At 42.3% G+C, this 18,337-nt stretch overlaps 1 protein-coding gene across 2 annotated transcripts in view; it reads right to left on the reverse strand.

The window, feature by feature from the left end:
* Positions 1–18,337, reverse strand: part of LOC126272321 (uncharacterized) — a 974,015-nt gene that overhangs the window by 98,027 nt on the left and 857,651 nt on the right. For both annotated transcript variants that reach the window (XM_049975103.1, XM_049975104.1), the window contains exon 12: positions 2,172–2,411. In XM_049975103.1, the coding sequence (XP_049831060.1) occupies positions 2,172–2,411 (240 nt within the window). The remainder of the gene's footprint in view (positions 1–2,171; positions 2,412–18,337) is intronic.

Genomic DNA, 18,337 nt, shown 5'->3' on the forward strand with positions numbered 1-18,337 from the left:
GCGAGCGTAACGACCAGCGAGTGGACGGCTTTTGATGAGGCTGCCGGAGGCAGAGAAGCGTGCGTATCTGAAGGAAGGCACATGCACAGACCTTCACTAGTTCGGGGGAAGAAGACGGCACGGCATGGCAGCCATCTTGCGTAGAAAGGCGGTATGCTGCTTTTGGAACTTCTGAAACTTTTGCTAGTTGAAAATGAGGACACTGGTTTCGGCTTCACCCGATGAAGTGATCTTGTTCTAGGGTCTCGTAGAACTGTGTTTTGAAGTTGACCTTCTACGAGGGGGAGAAATATGGACCGCGCCGGTAACGAATAAGTTGGTTTGGTTTGGTGGAAATAAGGCATGAACTGTAACCTGCTGTATTGGTCAAGAAGGACCTATTGTTCTGGTCGTAACCCCTAAGAAGTGTGATATGGAAGGTACAAAAATACGGTCGGTCCAAAGGGTGTGTACATGTTTAGGTTAGTCTGTACATGGTACGAGCACTTTGATGAAAGGCTGTATTTTCCGTTATTGTAACACCTCACTGTGTACGATTATATGGTACACTGGATTTCTTTTGTTTGAGGACTGTGTGTAATAGCACAGTGTGGTAATTACCGGAAATAGTGGAGCGCTCTCAGGTTAATATGTTGGTAACTGTTCTTGGTAAAATGAATTTTATTAACTGTATTTCCTTTGGTTAACTATCTGGAAATTATGGCGTGAGAACTTTTCTGATCATTTTCTGCGTGATATTTGGTTACATTATCTATCAAGAGCTTCAAATACTTTTGTGGAAATTTAATGGCAAATGTCCTCTGGAATTGTTATTTAGTAGATTATTGTGAATGAACTGTCTTCTGAAATTGCCTGAGTTTTTAATTTCAGCTTAAGGGATTGAAATCCAAATTGGTTCAATGGAGGTTGTTTTAGAAAATTGTTTTAATATTGTTATTTAATTAATTTTCTTTAATTTTGAGTGTACTGAAGAGCGATTTGTTTTGATCGTTAAAAACCATTGAAAAGCAAAGATCGCACAAAATATTTTTTACTCAAGACAGCAGGCTACACAGATCTTAGCTGTCATCTCCAGGTCTTCATGTTTCTTTTTTTGTAGTGAAATATTTCATTTTACTCTGACCTCTTGCAGAAGACGTCAAATGGATAAAACTCAGCAGATCACAAAACTTTATCATCGCTGAAATATTTAAAAAAAGTTCAAATGTGTGTGAAATCTTATGAGACTTAACTGCTAAAGTCATCAGTCCCTAAGCTTACACACTACCTAACCTAAATTATCCTACGGACAAACACACACACCCATGCCGGTGGGAGGACTCGAACCTCCGCCGGGACCAGCCGCTCAGTCCATGACTGCAACGCCTGAGACCGCTCCGCTAATCGCGCGCTGCAAATATTTAAAAACACACAACATCTTGACAATAAGATATGTCAGTATACGTAGGCCCTACTGTTCACAGAGGCTTGTTACTTGACAGAAATACAATACACAATACCACATCTGTTTATATATCCTGGACACGTTTGATGTGTCAAGCATACGTAAACATATGTTCTATTGTATACCGTATTTTTAGCATCTGTGAGCAGTATGTACATGTACCTAGCCTTTTGGGCAAGATGCTGTGTGTCCTTAAATATTTTAGCAATGACAAACGTTCACAATGTTCTGCGTTTTATCCACTTGACATCTTGTGCATGACGACAGCGTAAAATGAGAATGTCTTTGAAACCGGTTGTCTTGAATAAGAAATATTTTGTGTGATCGTGGCTTTTGAATGGCTTTTAAGAACTGTTGTTTAAATTTTTATGGGGTATCGTCTTTGCGTAAGCTCTTGCAAGTGAATGTTAGAAAATAAAATCAAAGGATTTCAGTGTAAGAGGAAACTGAAACATTCGCCGATTGACAAAATAAATGAAATGGCACGGCACAGTGTTGACTGTTCAACCAATGTAGAAAAGGAAGGTTACTGGGCTACTGAAAATTAATAAACATTTGTAATAAGGAGTGTTCAACTTTCACTGTACCACCACTCTGCTGCACTTCCCCAATAAATCCGTGTCTGTGCCGTTCGCTTTACTGGAGTAGTTCTTTCTACGTTTGGTACAAGTTTCGTCGAGTTACTCTAGTTCTTAAGTTCGGCACAGCAGTATGTCTAGGAAATTACCTTCATGACGATGGTGTTGTTGATGTCTGGGAGGGCGTAGATGAGCCAGAGGCCGTTGTCGTCCACGGAGAAGTCGATGTAGTTGTGGTCGGTGGAGTAGAGGTAGTTGGAGCCGTTGGTGGCGACCAGGGGCACGTCGAGCGGCGTGTAGTGGCCCGTGGACAGCTCGTAGCGCAGCACGCGCCGCTTGTCGCGCTCGTGGTAGAAGAACGACCCGTTGTACACCACGTGCGCGTTGCCCTGCGGGTCACCGCAACACACGGTTAAACGACGGGAAAACAGCACGTGGGATTACGTCAACAGAACCATACGGCTACGTGTTGTGCAACCAAGGTACATTTTTTCGTACCATAAATTCATGCCATCAGTTAACATTGTCTCCCAGTCCACTCACGAAGTAGTTCATACCAGTTTAATGCTATTAAGGGGGTTGCACAATAATATGGAAACATCGTGAATATAATACATTACCGTACGTAATATGGTGTAGGAAACTCACTAGCATTCAAAACAACTTCCAAATGATAAACACAGGTCCTATCATGTGGCGCATCACATGGAAGAAATAGTGCGGAGCTTAGTATTAATGCACATCAGTAAATAAGTAGCGTCCTGGTCTTAACTTAGGTAGGATCGGCCGATCACCGTGCAGCGTGGCATGCCCTCTCGCAGCCCTGGCGGCCGCCCCGTTTACGACCACCCTGGTCATGTAGGAAAGACATCCGACGACGACGACTTAGGCACATTCTGTACTACGCAATCTGAAAACATCACAGAGGCTGGCCCCAGGCTGCTGCTGGTCAGCTCACGTCCTCCTAGATCGAGATACAGATCGGGAACCAGGCAAAATTCCGTGGACAGGACTGTCAATTTAGAACCTTACACCCCACCAGGTGTCAACATTTATCCTCTGCCGACCACAGACGACCTGCAAATCACCGAAGAAGAAAGCAGGGGGCCGGCCGGAGTCGCCGAGCGGTTCTAGGCGCTACAGTCTGGAGCCGCGCGACCGTTACGGACGCAGGTTCGAATCCTGCCTCGGGCATGAATGTGTGTGATCTCCTTAGGTTAGTTATGTTTAAGTAGTTCTAAGTTCTAGGGGACTGATGACCTCAGCATTAACTGCTCACAGCCATTTGAACCATTTTCAACAGCAGGCATGCGACGAATAAGCGATGGACATTGCCGTCAGGCGTGGACTAAAAATGCCTGAAGTAGACAACTACGACTCGTCAGGTGAGGATTGCAGGCGATCCGGCCCCCCGCGTCGGAAGCCGACTGTGACAAGCCGTCACACGATGAAGTCAATGGGCAACCATTCCAAGAGGTTCGCCACAAGTGGACGGGAAAAAATCGGAAAAATTCACCAGAACTTAAACATTCCTACAACCGCCAGCACCTGATTCCCACATCAAACCAATTTGACCCGTTTCCAGTTGAGGGTGACAAGACGGGAGTGATGGCGCAAACAGCCGCAGAGCAAATCCCTCTCTGAGCAACCACTGCCGCCGCAAGTGGCAGCAGCGAAGGTGCCAACAACTACGGTTAAATGTACAGGCAAATATCGCTCCTTGAACGCGGAGGTCAAGAAAGAGGTATCCGACTCGGTAAAGGCCATATATAAGAGGGAAACGATGAAATGCCGTTTTGAAGCTTGGAGGATCAACGCAAAGCGCTACACTTCTTCTAGCAGAGAAAATGCCATTTTTCACTCACTAGACACGCATGGGAAATTCTCTAAAAGTGGTGATCAAATACCTACCGGCGGTGATTATAGCCGAACAAAGGAAACGGAGCTGCATGCCAGAGGATTCCCACAAACATCTGTCCACCAGTTCAAGTCTAGAGATGAGAAAACTACACAGTTGGTGGTTAGCCCGTCTCCCTGCCTGCAGGACCAACAAGTGAGTAGATCTACGACGTTCGCCACACAATGGACACTCGAATCAAGGTGGAAACATACCGAGCTCGGGACGGTCCTTCACGATGCAAGCGCTGCCTCAATTTTTTTCACATAGCTAATTATTGTGCGCCGAATGCCAGATGCGTTTGGTGTGGGGGCAACCATCAACCGCATCCTGTAACCGGCCACGCATTTAAAAGCCGTAGTGCCCAAACCGTAACGGTGATCATCCGGCTACCTACAGAGCCTGGCCTACGTTTCAACAAGCTCTTTATGCGTATATGGCTCAGGGACAGGCTATCCCAGCAAAGGGGCAGCAAGCCACTAAAAATCCAACGCTACTGACCATTTTCGTTACCAAGACATTTCCTTCATTGTCACAACAACACCGTCCTGCTTGGACATCATCCACCTCCTGCCGCGTCCCGCGGGGACGTCAAACAACTGCAGCTCAGTCTAACGTCCAAACCCCCATCGATGGTACCGACCTATCCAGACTTTTCACTTCATGCTTCTCTGCAACAATGGGAAATTTTCACCACCATCAAAGATACTCTACAACAAACACCCTTTTGAAACTCTTCGTCCTCTTCGAGGGAGCAATCTCTCTGTTTGCCCCCAGCCAATCTTAATGGAATTTTTAGTCAAAAATTGGAACTGGAAGAATTTATACATGACATTCTGCTGATTACTAAAACACACCTCAGTCCGACTCAAACGTTTAAACTAAAAGGCCTGGCAGGTTACAGGATAGGCAGGGCAAATGGCCATGGCAACAGGATGGCCATGTTTATCAAAAACTCAGTGGCTCATGCGCAGTTTTGAGGACACTGAGATTACGATATCCATATTCTATGGGATTATTAACTTCTTCATTCCTTACCTAAGTTTCGCGCGACCGCTACGGTCGCAGGTTCGAATCCTGCCTCTGGCATGGATGTGTGTGGTGTCCTTAGGTTAGTTAGGTTTAAGTAGTTCTAAGTCCTAGGGGACTGATGACCTCAGAATTTAAGTCCCATAGTGCTCAGAGCCATTTGAACCAAGCTTACGTAAGTCCTCAGAGGCCCTTCGAGGAGAGCGACTTACAGCTCTTTTCGATCAGTTCCTCGAGTTGTCGCTAGGTGGCGAGTTAAACGCCGGAAACGTTGCCTGGCATTCTCGACGTACAAATCCACGTGGGATACGTCTTTACGATATAGAGGGGCGCATGGAGGTTGTAACCTTTGGACTAGAAGACCCGGCCCACAATACAGCAAATCCACCCTATAGCCCAGATGATCTGAATATCGTAATGCTCAAGAACATGTGACTAGCTTTTCAATTACGTACATCCAGCGACCTTACATCTGACTATCGTACCGTACTTTGTGTACTGTCTGAGGGCCTGAACTGCTTTCCAACCACACTATTACCACCTAATTGGGACCGGTTTTGTCGGTGGCTCAACGATCTCTCGAATATGTGTATCTTTTTTTTTATTGAATCAATGTGTGGTTTGTTAAATGTAGTGTAGTCATTTCAGTACTGAGAGGTTTGGTGCGTACCGAAAGTTTACTTGGAAGAAGCGTCCCTGTTTACACTGACGACTGACAACAAAAGATCGCTTGCTCTCTCCAGATGTACCAACTTCAGTACCAATTTCAGTATTACGAACCCCTTCTCTTCAGTTGAGTGGCAGCAGAACTATTAGACTGCAGCTTGTCTGATTCAAAAAACATTCAGATGGCCTCCTCTCGCTCAGTGCTGCCTGCCGGCTCAAACTAAGAGTAACGAGCATTTTATGAGTGAAACAGCTTAGCGCTGACTAACAATAACATGCAGTGCATTACATTCCCACATCTGACCTCATCAGACTGACTTATCTTTCCTTTCAATTTCTATCTTCTCACTTGTCATGATGTGATGTACCGTCTGCATTTCTTGTTTTTATGGTTTTGTTTTCATTAAAGGCAAAGAGAAAAGGAGAAGCGGTAGCCCAGCGTAGAGCCTGCGCCTACCGTCATGTATTTTTTATTTTCAAATGTTAAAAAAGTAATATGTTTTTCCTGTCAGTAACAGGGGCACTCGCTCTCTGTTAGTGAACTAAAGTAGACGCACGTTATTTTAGAGCGAAATTGGCAGTAGCCATTTTTGGTATGAGAATAAGTAAAAAGTCTGTATTTTTGATGTGTGTAGAAGAAATAATACAGTCGTATTTCACCAGGGAAAAACTGAGTTGTTATTCCAAGTAGTACTGTCATATATAAAAATTCAAGAAGCTCACCTGTGTACTTTGGAGTTAACACAAGTCTCCGATTGCAATATCAATGACACGGTTATGATTTTATAGGTGCATATGGCGATCAGACGTAGTATTATTAACTGGTAAGCATAAATATATAACAATAGAAAGACTATTTTTCCCATGTAGAACTAATATGAAAAAATTCGTTACCATTTACAGGCATAGCCCAGCTTATTGTGCATGTCAGACATGGCAAAAATTAATCTCATTATTTCCATATATCTAAATATTTGTTATATATTATTTTAGTATATTATAAAATGGCGACCGTGACAGGCCGATACGTATTGGGCAAAACTGTGAGTACTAATACTCTTAAGACAATGAATGTACATGTATGTTAATAATTTCTTTATATTCCTTTTATTCTGATGACAATGTTACGCTGGAGACATACTGACTGAATGAAAAAGTAATAATAAATAAATTAGAAAGAAGAAGACAAGAATACCAAGAGTGGGCAACTAAAAGTACAATGGAGGGAAGAACCAGCTACAAGACAACAATAAGGTAGAACCGCTCAATGCATGTAGAAAATGCGTTCCTAGTAGTTTCAAGTACCTATTTCCTAAAATCCATAACCTGAAACTTCAAAGGTTTCTTTGTCAGTACGAAGAGCATACTGAGTGAACAACAGCTGAGATTATAAAAACCGTGAAATTCTGGAAACAATTGAGATTACATTTACATATAGCTGCATATGCACTGTCGTGCGTGAAATAGTGGAGAAGTGAAATCCAAACAGAGAAAATTTTGGTGACTGCAGAGGCGTAAAGATTTCTATAATGGATGGACAAAACAATAAGGAAAACTATTTTCAAAATCAAAATGCTAATGTGGTACACTTGCATTTGCAAAACATAACAACGTGTGGTCTGGAACCGTCAAGCGTTGGTTATTTGCATGCCGGGCGCCTTCGACGCCCGTCAATGCGGAACATTTTATTAGAAGTAATACGTTGATTACAGAAGACGAAATTAATGACACCTCAACGAAAAGGAATATTTTAAATGAAAGTAGTATGCATAGTACACACGCAGATGCCGAGAGGCGTAGGCCAGAAGTAACTAGGGAAGATATACAAGCCTTATTTCGAGCCTCAATTCAAACAGAAACATACATGAACGCAATGAAAACAGACATAACTTCAAAAACGTCGGGTTTTCAGGTTTAGAGACCAATTTGAATACAGCAAATTAAGAAAAATGTAGAGGTTAGAAACAATACAGGCGGACATGACTAATATGAAAGCAGACATGACCACAGTAAAGTCCGAGATCGGGAAGGTAAATACAAACATGACACACATATCAGGTGAAATAAAAAATTTGTGCACAGAACTCAATAATCTGGATACGGAGTTCACACAGCAGATTTCGCAAATCTCCACGGAGGTGGACATGAATATAACTAACAAGTACAAACTTCAGTTCACGATATGAATGAGAGATTAAAGGGCACAGTGGAAGAAAAATTTGTAATAATCACACGCACGAATGGACAGGAGCTATCCGGAATCACAGAACCTCAGGATAATTTACAGGTAATGCAAAAGGATACGCAGGTTAACATAGCTAGTGTATAATCAGAAGTAGCGAAGCTGCATTCGTTCTATGACGACTTGCCATAAAAAGTAAAGTGGAGACGGGGTTACTTAAGTTAAAACATAAAAGAATCAACTCAGACATTGGGAAATACAAAAGATGCTAACACAACGCTTGCGGAAAAATGCGTACGCGAACAGCGTACTTATGTGGAAGCGGTAAAGGAAGTAATAGGAGACAAAAAGAAGAAATTTTAAAACGCGTAGAACATGATATGAAATAGGTAGAACAAAAAGATTAATCGATGAAATAGTTAGAAAACAAAGTACGGTAATATCATCGCCTGGGGGCGGTAAGCGGAGCTATAAACGGCCGTCCGCCGGCGAGAGAGGTCAGTGTTGCGGACAGCTACCCACGCAGGGCGAGCGCATGCAGACGCTCGAGCAACGGGCAAAACTTTCATAAGAGAGATATGTCATCACCGCATGTAAATGCTGTTCCGTCCTGCTGGTCAGCGTTGTTAATGGACGAGATTTTTTATAAGACGCCTACAGTTTCCTGAATTTTCGTATGAAACAAAGCGAACGTACCCGGTGGTTTATGTCCGAGCCATTAGGAATGTCCTGCCTAGGACTTGACAGAAGTTCAGTAGATCAAATATGTGGTAGGACACACAGAAGCCGGCGCCCTTTTGTGGGCTACAGAGATGTTGGAACTCTGCAAAGACGTATGACCAATCTCAGAATGCATTATTAGATAAATACTCGTCAACAGCTATCCAGGAGAGATTAAGAGAAGAGGTATTTAACACATTATCATATCATCCAAAATTCGGGGGGCTAAGAAACTATTTTGAAACATATCTGAACAAGACCTGCTACTGGAATAATCCGATATATCATGTCGGTGTACTGAAAATCTTAAAGAAGAAGTTGCCTGCAAATCTCAGGGAAAATTTAGTATCCATTCCCGAATATGACCTCGAGTATTTTCTCTCAGTGGTCGGCTGAATTGTTCTGTTTCATAAGGATGGGAAAGCCATGCCTAGTTATTTGAATTGCTCTGTTTCATAAGGATGGGAAAGCGATGCCTAGTTATTATAACGGTACTGAACACAACCAAAATGGGAGGAACAAGTACGGTAACGGTAATGGCTTTGGAAACTATAATGGACGTGTGCGTATGAATGAATGGCATCTTCATGCACCGCCGAGCCACAACGGAAATCCGTACAATCTGTTTACCTATCAACCACAGGGTGACCGAAGGTACGAACATATCAGCCCCATCGGTACGCCAATGGCCCAGATAGGAGAAATTCGAGAGTAAACTTTGATACTAGACGACAAGGAAATGCAACTTACTGTGATCGGAAGGTGGAACACAGGAATGAAAGAGAGAACTGCCAACCATACAGTTAAACCGAAACGACGGGGACACGAATTGGAGAGCAAGCTAACGTGAACATAGTAGAAGTGACTGAATAAAATGAAACAATACCTTTACCGCCACCTGGAAATAACAATACTCGGGGATGACTAGAGGAAGAAGGTAATGAACTGCCAGAGTGGCACAGTAATAATATTAGCGACATAAACACTAACACGAACAGAAACAAAAAAGAGGAAGTTGACACTGAAACCAGATTACACATACAGCTTACCTGTAATCTATTTTTAAGGTGTGATAAGGAAGGAGAAATGAAACAATATGAGCTGTGTGTCGGCTCTCAACATATATCGCGCTGTTAAGATTGTTCTGAGTCTTTCCATTCCATCGTTAATTGATTCTTTCCTATTAATCGTTATGCTGCGTACTATTCTGTTGTGATTCCCCTCTGGCGGTGTGTCTGGTCTTATTGATCTTCAAGTCCTTGCTTCCTGTTAGCCTTGTGTAAGGGAATAAAATCTTTGGGGGGATGGCCGGTTGATTGCCTAGCGGTGACGAGTCGGTCGATCGGTTTTAAAATCGGGAATTAGAGAATGTCGTGGCGGTGGAGACTTGGCTGTTGCTCCGAGAAGCCGCGTGGTCTATCCTGGCGGTGCGAGACGTGTGGGACGAGTTGACGGGACAAGGCTATAACCTCTTGCTGTGAACACCCGGGAGCCACGGCTGTGGTTCAAATGGTTCAAATGGCTCTGAGCACTATGGGACTTAACATCTCAGGTCATCAGTCCCCTAGAACTTAGAACTACTTCAATCTAACTAACCTAAGGACATCACACACAGCTATGCCCGAGGCAGGATTCGAACCTGCGACAGTAGCGGTCTCGCGGTTCCAGACTGAAGCGCCTAGAGCCGCTCGGCCAGCACGGCCGGCCACGGCTGTGGTTCCGAGTCACTACTTGGTGAGAGCGGTAACGAAAGTCTTTAAATTTTCCGTCTGGAGGCGGGAATGATGGACTAGTAACTCGCCTAACCTGAGGAGTGGTATTTCGCCGCCGTGGGTGCAATGAAGACGAGGGCTCCGGCGACAGAGCGCGTGGCTGCGTGACTGTGCCCAGTTGGGTACGCTGGCGACGTGTACACGGTCGGGTGTGAGGAACCTTTGCATCGGAGTTCACCTGCTGTTTCTCTGATAAACTGCAAGTTAATTTGGTTAAAGGTTTAGATGTTAACTGAAGAATTTTGGTTTGTGCAAACCAGCGTCTTTTCTGCGTTGTGGCCCCCTGCGTTCGGATTTCCTGTCTCTGTCGCCGGTGTAATTATTGAAAGTGATCTTTTGGCTTCTTATTAGTACTGCCTGGGAGGAAGTGTATTTTTGGGCAGGGATTATGGTTCCTGATTTGATTCCTCCTCCTCCCCTGGCCTCGCGTGAGGTCGCTGTGATTGCTGAATGTGAGGCGTTGTGGGTCTGTTAGTCTGCTTCTAGCCTGAGCATCCTTCGGGAGACCATTGTGGCCGCCATTACACCCGGTCGGTTAATTATTTCTTTCCCAGGACATTTTGGTGGCAGGACATGGTATTACAGTTGTTAGTTATTGTAAAATGTTAAATGGTTGTATTTTACTCTGATTGTTTTTGGCCACTGTTTAAAAGGGTTAAGTTTGCCTTTCATTGGTGGTTTTCTTAAAATTACGTGGCTTTAAAATTGTTACTTATTCTAAAAGGTGAATCACTCTATCTTTACTTAGATTGTTTTAATCTACATGGCATCCTTTGTAAATGCTAGTTCTGCCTCCCTGTTAGCGAGCCCTTGTAATTTAATATCTTGTTGTGCCAAAATTTAAATGAAATGGCTCCATACATGTTCGGTAGCGAAATTGTATGCAAATTGGTGTTTTGGTTTCATTACTTGGAAAGTTTTAATTTTGTTATTAAATGCTTTATCGAAGTCTCTTTTAAGTAAAATGGCTTCGCTATTAACGATAAAGTAAAGTTTTTTAATTTGATTACTTGGAAAAGTTTGATTTATCAAATGTTTTATCAAAGCCGGTTTTAAGTAAAATAGCTTGGCCGTAAATTGTAAACTAAATTGTTTTGTAAAAGCACTCATGCCTGGTAGCTTTTTGGATCTGTTCCTAGTCAAGTGGTAAAGAAATGACTTTTAATGGTTGAAGTAATCAATAAAGAAATTGTAAATTGCAACTCGACAGTAACCAACTAATTTTGGCCCCGTTTCCCAACTGGAGGTTTTCCCTGATTAATCGTAACACCCGTCTTAATTTCTTCACTGAAGAGAAAGAAACAACACGCAAGGTAAGTGGAATTATTCAAGTACAATGAAAGTAAAGGTGGGATACTGGTGCGTCAACAAGCCTGATGACAACAGCTTGTTTAAAGAGATAGCGCGGAAAGCAAATGTACCCTCGCTACCCGTGGAGAACTGTAAGATGGTAACGGCGATGGGAAGTATGTCTAAAGTTATAAAATTACAGGCCAGCATACCCATTAACATATGGCATGTAATTTTGCAGTGTACATTCTTGTTGGTACACAAACCTAAATTGAACTCTTTATTATTTTTTACTATATACTTGGTATGAAGGTGTTCTGAACGTAGGAGGATCGCCGCCCTTTGACGAATAAACCAACTGGTGCTCGGTCCCTCTCCAGTTAGGGGGTACAATATCTATATTTCCGGTACCCTCTCCCTCTTCTTATATTGTATTTGGACAATAAGGAATGTTTAGTTTTCTTCTACTATCTAACATGCAAAGAATGCCATGCAACCCAGGGAATATCTATAGAAGGAAAGGAAACCTATTGATATTCAAGAAAAGATGAAATACACAACAAGAACGAAAGCAATTATACATAAAACCGTTAGATGATATAGTTATGCTACGTCAGGCAATAACCTTGAATAAGAGTGATGGGAAAGGAAGGAATTCACAGAGTGCGAGATTTAAACGAGAGCGACGAGCGGTGGAAAGTATTGAGACGCGCAGCCACGCTTAAAGCTGAGCGTACAGTAACAACTATGTGAGATGTGGCTGATACCTGATCGTAGGGGTAGAGTAGGAAAAATGCTAAGATAAGTTCAGGGTCACCTTTAGGGGCCGGCTACAGCCGAGATGTACAAAGACACACTGTGCACCGCGACGGAAAACAGTTTAGAATTTAAGCGAATTGGCATCGACAGCACGGAGCCAACTGGGCGAAAGAGAAGCGATAGGAAATGGAGTAGTATCAGCTGATTACTATAACGTAAATCAGCTACACAAATAAAAGGAATAGAGACGTTTATTCACAAATCGGTGACTGTACTGTACAGGACACTAATTCTAAGAGTATATCATTGGCTGAAGCATACGTAGTTTTAAGAAAAGGAGCGCATCGACGCAAGTAAACTATAAGGGGCGTAGAATACGCTAAATTTGTGAAATGAAGATTGCCTATCAAATGTACATAGTTAGAAATAAGTATAAGGATTAAAAGTAGAGGGGAATACACACAGGAAATGACTTATCCGACTATATACAACAGGATTAAGTCGCGTTTAAAAGAGAATAACACGTACACTTAAAGGAAGTGATTACCACAGAACTTAAGAACTAAGCGACTTACATACAGCACGCAACAATGCGACAGTGAGAAACATAGAATGAAATATGTAAATAGAAAAATACGAATGACTGGGACGTAAAGTGTAAAATAACATACTGTACAAGATTTAGCTAGAGGAGCAGTTATGCACTTATAGTACTACACTTCTCAACAGACAAGATTAGAAGTAGTGAGCTTAATGTACTGGGAGAATCCATACCCACAAATTTGCTATTACGGAACTCACTGATGTTAGTGGCTATTAATTACATAGTACCTTATAAGAAAAGCATAAGCAGCAAAATAAAACTGTGAACATGAATCGTACAACAGGCGGGAGATAAGCTAACTATATATGAAAACAAACGAATACCCACACAATATAATTACATGAACTTTAACAAAATAATTCAGCTAAGTACTGTATGTTTAAAAAGCGATATGGAGAAGTTAATGAAATTTCACTGCTGGGTAATACTAGGAAGTAGAGAGAGTGGGAAAGATTTTAGATTCAACTGGAGGTAGTAATTAATTAATCTACGTTTGTGGTGACACATCATACATGGAGTGAAACTAGGAAGAGATTGAAAGTTTATTAGAGAAATATGAGTTTATTTATATTTGGGGGAAGAAATAAATAGGGCGGTGGTGACAGTTTGTGGACCCCACAGGTAATATATGGGTATAAATCGACATTTATGTGTAAGATTTTTGATGAATAATTATATGGGTATACGGCGATGGTGAGTGTTCATCGGAGGTGAGGATATCATCTGGAATGCCCCAGGGAAGTGTGATAGGTCCGCTGTTCTTTTCTATCTTCACAAATGATCTTTTGGATAGGGTGGATAGCAATGTGCGGCTGTAGCTGATGATGCCGTGGTTTATGGGAATGTGTCGTCGTTGAGTGAGTGTAGGAGGATACAAGATGACTTCGACAGGATTTGTGATTAGTGTAAAGAATGTCAGATAACTGTAAATATAGATACATGTACTCCATTAGTAGCGTAGCGCTTGACACAGTCACGTCGATTAAACTACAAGCTTGTAATGTCAGTTGTGGGGAAGGCGGATAGTCGTCTTCGGTTCATTGGTAGAATTTTGGGAAGATGTGGTTCATCTGTAAAGGAGACCGCTTATAAAACACTAATACGACCTATTCTTGAGTACTGCTCGAGCGTTTGGGGTCCCTATCAGGTCGGATTGAGGGAGGACATAGAAGCAATTCAGAGGCGGGCTGCTAGATTTGTTACTGTTAGGTTTGATCATCACGCGAGTGTTACAGAAATGCTTCAGGAACTCGGGTGGGAGTCTCTGGAGGAAAGGAGGTGTTTTTTCCGTGAATCTCAACTGAGGAAGTTTAGAGAACCAGCATTTGAGGCTGACTGCAATACAATTTTACTGCCACCAACTTATATTTCGCGGAAAGACCACAAAGATAAGATAAGAGAGATTAGGGCTCGTACAGAGGCATATAGGCAGTCATTTTTCTCTCGTTCTGTTTGGGAGTGGAACAGGGAGATAAGATGCTAGTTGTGGTACGAGGTACCCTCCGCCACGCACGTATGGTGGATTGCGGAATATGTAGTTATATGTAGATATAGAAGATGAATGTTAGAGGGGTGCCTAGGAAAGGGCCACGAAAGCGACGTAAGAAAGAATAGATTATATAGTTTTAAGTCTTAGAATGAATGATTGTATGAGTGTGGAAAACGAAGTATGATGATACGTGTACGATAAGTAATTGTGGAAACGAACATCTTGAAGAAGCATTGAAGAGTAAAGAAGAGACAGTTCTGTCAATATTAACAAAGGTACACTGCACATTTAACGGACGTCACAGAACAGTAATTTACTACACATACATCAGAATGAAAAACATCTTAGTACGAAAACTACTTCCTTAGCGACTAACAGCGTGAGCAACTATAAGGTGAATATAAATGAAAATATGATAGACAATTCGAACGAAGGATGAACACAAAATGCAGGGAACAATATTTTCTACACTGAGTTCTTGACACACGCAGAAGCGAAAGCAGTACATTAAGCATAAGTACCTTCTTCTTTAGCGCGAATGAATTATGACTGGAATCACACCTGACAAAAGTACAATACAATTAGCGGTCACACTTTACGAATGTAAATAAGTATATATCGTCGCAACAATAAGGCAGAAATACGGCTCGAAATATGTGTACATGGACGTGAAATATTATGACGATTGAAGTTAGGATTGTCAAGGGATAAACATTCCTCATACTCGCTCTTAAACGAGCACTTGTAAATATTGTAGGTAGTATGATGATTTATCAAATGCCAAGGATAGAATAAGTACGCTAATGAAGCACTAAAAGTAGCAATCGTAGAAGTAGCTTGATTTCCGAAGTAGACCCTAGCAAATCCTCTTTTTTACATGTAGTGAGTAGCGCTGAACCGTATTTTCTATGTGTAGTTGTGAAGGTAAACATGTGCAGGAGATCGGTTCTCCAAGACAACAAAGAACAAATAGAAATATTCAGAAAAATGCAAGATTCCTTCTAATTTACATATTAGTGTGTCAGATGGTTTCTGTCATGAAGTCCGTGTATGAAATATGAACATCCGTTCTTTATTCTTCACTGCTTCTTCAAGATGTTCGTTTTTACAATTACTTACTGTGCTTGTATGATCATACTTCGCTATCCACAGTCATACAATCATTCATTTTAAGACTTAAAACTATATAATCTATTCTTTCTTACGTCGATTTCGTGGCCCTTTCCTAGGTACCCCTGTAATATTCATCTTCATATTCATTGCCGTATACCCATATAATTATTCATTGAAAATCTTCCATATAAACCTCCATTTATACCTATATATTACATGTGGGGTCCTCACAGTGGCAGCAACGCCCTATTTATTTCTTCCCACAAATATAAATAAACTTATTTTACTCTAACACACTAACAGTTTCTTCCTAGTTCACACCATGTATGATGTGTCACCACAAACGTAGATTCACTAATCAATACCTCAAGTTGGACATAAAATCTTTCACACTCTTTCTACTTCCTAGTATTACCCAGCAGAGAAATTTCATTAATTTCTCCATATCACATTTTAAACATACAGTACTTACCTGAATTATTTTGTTAAAGTTCATGTAATTATGTCTTGTGGGTATTCATTTGTTTTTATATTTAGTTAGCTTATCTCCCGCCTGTTGTACGATTCATGTTCACAGTTTTATTTTGCTGCTTAGGCTTTTCCTATTAAACAACAAAGCACTCCGTCTTCGGGCCACAAGTGGCCCATCGGTGCCATCCGACCGCCACGTCATCCTCAGTTGAGGATGCGGATAGGAGGGGCGTGTGGTCAGCACACTGCTCTCCCGGTCGTTACTATGGTTTTCTCTTTTCGTATAAGGCAATATGTAATTAACAGCAACTAACACAAATGAGTTCTGTAATAGCAAATTTGTGGGTATATTTTGTCTGTACATTAAGCTCACTACTTCTAATGTTGTTTGTAAAGAAGTGTAGTTTTATAAGTGCACAATGACCGCATCCCACCTTTTTATTGGCCGAGTTACCAAATCGAAAGACCCAAGGTATACCTTGAGTAATTCCTATATAGCAGAGATGAATATCGAAATTAGTTGGCATGTGATCGGAAAATTAAAGTAAAGAGATCTCCTGCAATCGCTGAAAAAAATACATGATCGAAATGAGGGGGCTGAATGAACAGATGCCTTTCAGTGTTAATTACTGCGGAGAGGGGGAGAATAAGAGCCTCTGAAACGTTGTGTTACAGAATAATACTGCAGATAACTGGTAGACGGGTATATTGAGAAAGCCGGCCTTGGTGGCCAAGCGGTTCTAGGCGCTTCAGCCCGGAACCGCGAGACTGGTACGGTCGCAGGTTCGAATCCTGCCTCGGGCATGGATGTGTGTGACGTCTTTAGGTTAGTTGGGTTTAAGTAGTTCTAAGTTCTAGGGGACTGATGACCTCAGATGTTAAGTCCCTTAGTGCTCAGAGCCATTTGAACCATTTTTATATTGAGAAACTAATTAATGAATTACTACGTCGAACTGGGAAAGAAAAGTGCTTTACGGCACAGATTGACCAAGAAAAGGCACGCTGATTGCTCCCTCTTCCCCGCCGAGACTGGTGTTCAATGACATAATTTTTTACATAAAATTCCATTTTTACATTTTTAGGAACAATGATAATTGTGAAACGAATTGCTCTATTGTATTAAGCCCATTATCACAATAGGTAGAACCTACACTATGTGATCAAAGTATCCAGACACCCCAAAAAATAGGTGCCAGGAACTCCATATCATCGAGCTCAGTAGTTATTAGACATGGTGAGAGAGCAGAATGGGGCACTCCGCGGAACTCAGGAACTTCGAACGTGATCAGGTGACTGGGTGACACTTGTGTCATACGTCTGTCCGCGAGATATCCACACTCCTAAACATCCCTAGGTCCACTGTTTCCGATGTGATAGTGAAGTGGAAACGTTAAGGGACACTTGAAGCACAAAAGAGTACAGGCCGCTATAGTGTATTGACTAACAGAGACCACCGACAGTTGAAGAGGGGCATAATGTGTCGACATCTATCGAGAATCCCAAACTCCATCCGGATCCACTGAAAGTACTATGGCAGTTAGGCGAGAGGTATGAAAACTTAGATTTCCTGGTCGACCAGCTGCTCATAAGTCACACATCACGCCAGTAAATGCCAAACGACGCATCATTTGGTGTAAGAAGCGTAAACATTGGACGACTGAACAGTGGAAAAACGTTGTGTGGAGTGACGAATCACGGTACACAATGTGGTGATCCGATAGCAGAACATGGGTCTGGGGAATGCCAGGTGAACGTCATCTAGTGTAGTGAGAACAGTAACATGCGCAGGCGGTGGTGTTATGGCGTGGTCGTGTTTTTCATGAAGGACGCTTGCACCTCTTGCTGGTTTGCATGTCACTATCACAGCACAGGCCTACATTGATGTTTTAAGCTTCCCAGTGTTGAAGAGCAACCCAGGGATGGCGATTGCATCATTGAACACTATCGAGGACCTGTTCATAATGTGCTGCCTGTGGCGGAGTGGTTACACGACAATACCATCCCTGTAATGGACTGCCCTGCACAGAATCTTGACCTAAATCCAGTAGAACACCCTTGGGGCGTTTTAGAACGCCTCTCCGAGCGCTAGCCGGTATGGTCGAGCGGTTCTAGGCACTTCAGTCTGAAACCGCGCGACCGCTACGGTCGCAGGTTCGAATCCTCACTCGGGCATGGATGTGTGTAATGTCCTTAGGTTAGTTCGGTTTAAGTAGTTCTAAGTTCTATGGGACTGATGACCTCCATGTTAAGTCCCAAAGTGCTCAGAGCCATTTTTGAACCACTCCGAGCGACATCGATACCTCTCCTCAGTGAAGCACTCCGC

This window comes from Schistocerca gregaria, chromosome 5 (genome assembly GCF_023897955.1).
Source record: "Schistocerca gregaria isolate iqSchGreg1 chromosome 5, iqSchGreg1.2, whole genome shotgun sequence".
Taxonomy (NCBI): Eukaryota; Metazoa; Arthropoda; class Insecta; order Orthoptera; family Acrididae; genus Schistocerca; species Schistocerca gregaria.